Source organism: Acomys russatus, chromosome 8 (assembly GCF_903995435.1).
Source record: "Acomys russatus chromosome 8, mAcoRus1.1, whole genome shotgun sequence".
In the NCBI taxonomy this organism is placed as follows: domain Eukaryota; kingdom Metazoa; phylum Chordata; class Mammalia; order Rodentia; family Muridae; genus Acomys; species Acomys russatus.
Window position 1 is genome coordinate 3,142,352 of NC_067144.1, and position 2,344 is coordinate 3,144,695.

Genomic DNA, 2,344 nt, shown 5'->3' on the forward strand with positions numbered 1-2,344 from the left:
AGCAGGTATGAGATACCTGCCCTAAACCCATGCCATCTGCTTCTAATAATTTCTATCAAGCTAACTCCCATCCATAATCCCAAAACCTGCTAATTATCATCATCTGGGCCAAGTTTCCATCCACGCTGTCCATGGCTCAGCCTTCTTCTCTCCTCTCCTCCAGTCTCTCTTCCTCCCAAGATTCCCTACCCCCCCCCCCTACCCCCTTCCCCCCCCCCCCCCACAACGCTGGAACCCAGGCCTATCCCATTTGCCCTGCACAGGTGTGATGGCCTTTTATTGGTCCAACAGGTTAGGCTCTTAGGCAAAGTACAAGTAGGGCAGAGATAGCAAGCAGTAATTAGCATCAGAATACATCAGACCAACCTCCACCAAGTGATGAAGAGGCTCCCGGCTTCTCTGAGTTCCTGCTCTAGTGGGTCTGTCCCCCTCCTACTCTGCTGTGCTCTGCATCACCACCAAAGCCAGGAGAAACTCCAGACTCCATCAACAGCTCTCCTTGGGAGGTTTCTTGGCCCCAGGCAGGAGCCTCGAGCAGGAAGCACGCTTTTGGTGTCGCCACTTGGCCCGACGGTTCTTGAACCAGACCTGAGGAGGAGGGGGACCAGGCCAGCTCAGGTCCCGAGGACCCACATCCAAAGAACTCAGGAAGGGCAGACCGGTGGGCGGAGTGATAGGCTTCACCATTGAGGTGTAGGTGAACGGGATCTGCATCACCTTCCCTCATCCACACGCAGTAAAACATAACCACGACTCAGTACTTGCCTCATCTCCCCAGCCTGGGCCCAGTAGAAACCACGATCTGTCTGTCTGTCTGTCTGTCTGTCTGTCTGTCTGTCTGTCTGTCTGTCTCTCTCTCTCTCTCTCTCTCTCTCTCTCTCTCTCTGTGTGTGTGTGTGTGTGTGTGTGTCTGTCTGTCTGTCTCTGCCCTGCCCCACCCCAACCCCCACATCTAGGCTGGCTTCTCACTCTGTGCAGAGAATGACTTGGATGAACTAACTCATTATCCTCCTGCCTCCACCATGCCTCGCTAGTTTTGCACATCTCTTAACTTTCCCCCATCTGGGGCAGGAATGAAGGCATATTTCATCATTAGGGGAAGCGGGAAGACTAACAAAGTCAGAAAAAAACCAACTCGTAACCCTTCCATTTCCGGCGACACCCAAAGAATGTGCTGGGGGTACTGGACCTGCACCCCCATCGCGTGCTCATGGGTGTCTCCCTCCAGTGTGGAAGGCTATGAGATGAGGCGCTGTCTGGAAGGTCGGTCTTTGAAAGAAGAGTGGCCTCAGGGCCGCGGGGCGCATACCCACCTCCACGCGCTCCTCCCGCAGGCGGATGCGGACCGCCAAGCGTTCGCGCGTGCCCACGTCGGGATACTGGTTCTGTACGAAAAGCGCCTCGAGCGCCTGCAGCTGCTCCTCGCTGAAGATGGTGCGATGGCGCCGCGTGCGCCGCTGCGGGCCGGAGCCGCTAGTGCTGGTCAGCGCCTGGGAGCCTGCGCTCGGCGCTGTCAAAGGGGAGGGTGACGCGGGCGCCAGCCTCAGCGGCCACGCTAGCCGCACGCCTGCGGGGCGGGGTGAGGTGCGGTTAGGAGTAGGGTTAGGGTTAAGGAGGGAGGCGGGCTCGCCCCGTCGGTCGCCCCAAGACAACCTGCCCCCCCCCCCCCCCCAGCCTCAACCCCAGCGCGCACTCACCGGGCCCGGACGCCGCCTCCGGGGCTCCGCGGGGCGCGGGGCGAGGACCGCAGCAGCAACAGCAGGAGCAAGGCGCAGAGGCGGCGGACGTCTCGGGCTCGTCGAGGTCAGCCGGGTTCCGGCCACCGACAGGCTGCGGTGGCCGCACCGAGGGCCTGCGCTCGGGCAGGCTGGAGAGGATGTGCTCGATGGAGAAAGAGCAGGGTCGTCCAGTGTCCCTGCGGCTCGCCGTGCTGTTTGCGGTCGCCATGCCAGCGGGCAGGCGGCAGGAGCGGCAGAATATATACGTCGAGGGTGGGAGGTGCGGTAATCCCCGGACCGGGCAGCCGCGTTCCCGCGCGCGCTAATCCCGTCGCTAGTCATCAGAGAGCTAATCCCCAGCCACCTAGGAGGGTCAGCCCCTCCGTCTGGGTGCACGGGGGGGGGGGGGAGGCTGTGTTGCCAGGGGGGAGCCCTGAGCTCTGCCACGCCCTGAGCTGAAGGGAAAGAAAGTCAGGAGCGCGTCTTCTCTCTTCCCTGTGGCACAGTCGCCTGCTGGGAGGGATGCTAGGATCCTAGACACCTCTGAACGCACATGGTCCCAGCCATCTCTCTGGCTCTGACTTCCCTCGTTCTGTCGCTGCCCATTAAAGTAGAGATTCCTGAAT

The 2,344-nt window shown here is 60.7% G+C and overlaps 1 protein-coding gene across 1 annotated transcript; it reads right to left on the bottom strand.

Moving 5' to 3' along the window:
• Positions 1-486: 486 nt before the first annotated feature.
• On the bottom strand, positions 487-1,950 carry Gsc2 (goosecoid homeobox 2). The gene is made up of 3 exons (XM_051150407.1): positions 1,698-1,950; positions 1,314-1,567; positions 487-588 (listed from the first exon to the last, which is right to left on the bottom strand). The coding sequence occupies exons 1-3, from the start codon at positions 1,945-1,947 to the stop codon at positions 487-489; spliced, it is 606 nt and encodes a 201-aa protein (XP_051006364.1). The 5' UTR covers positions 1,948-1,950.
• Between the last annotated feature and the right edge of the window lie 394 nt (positions 1,951-2,344).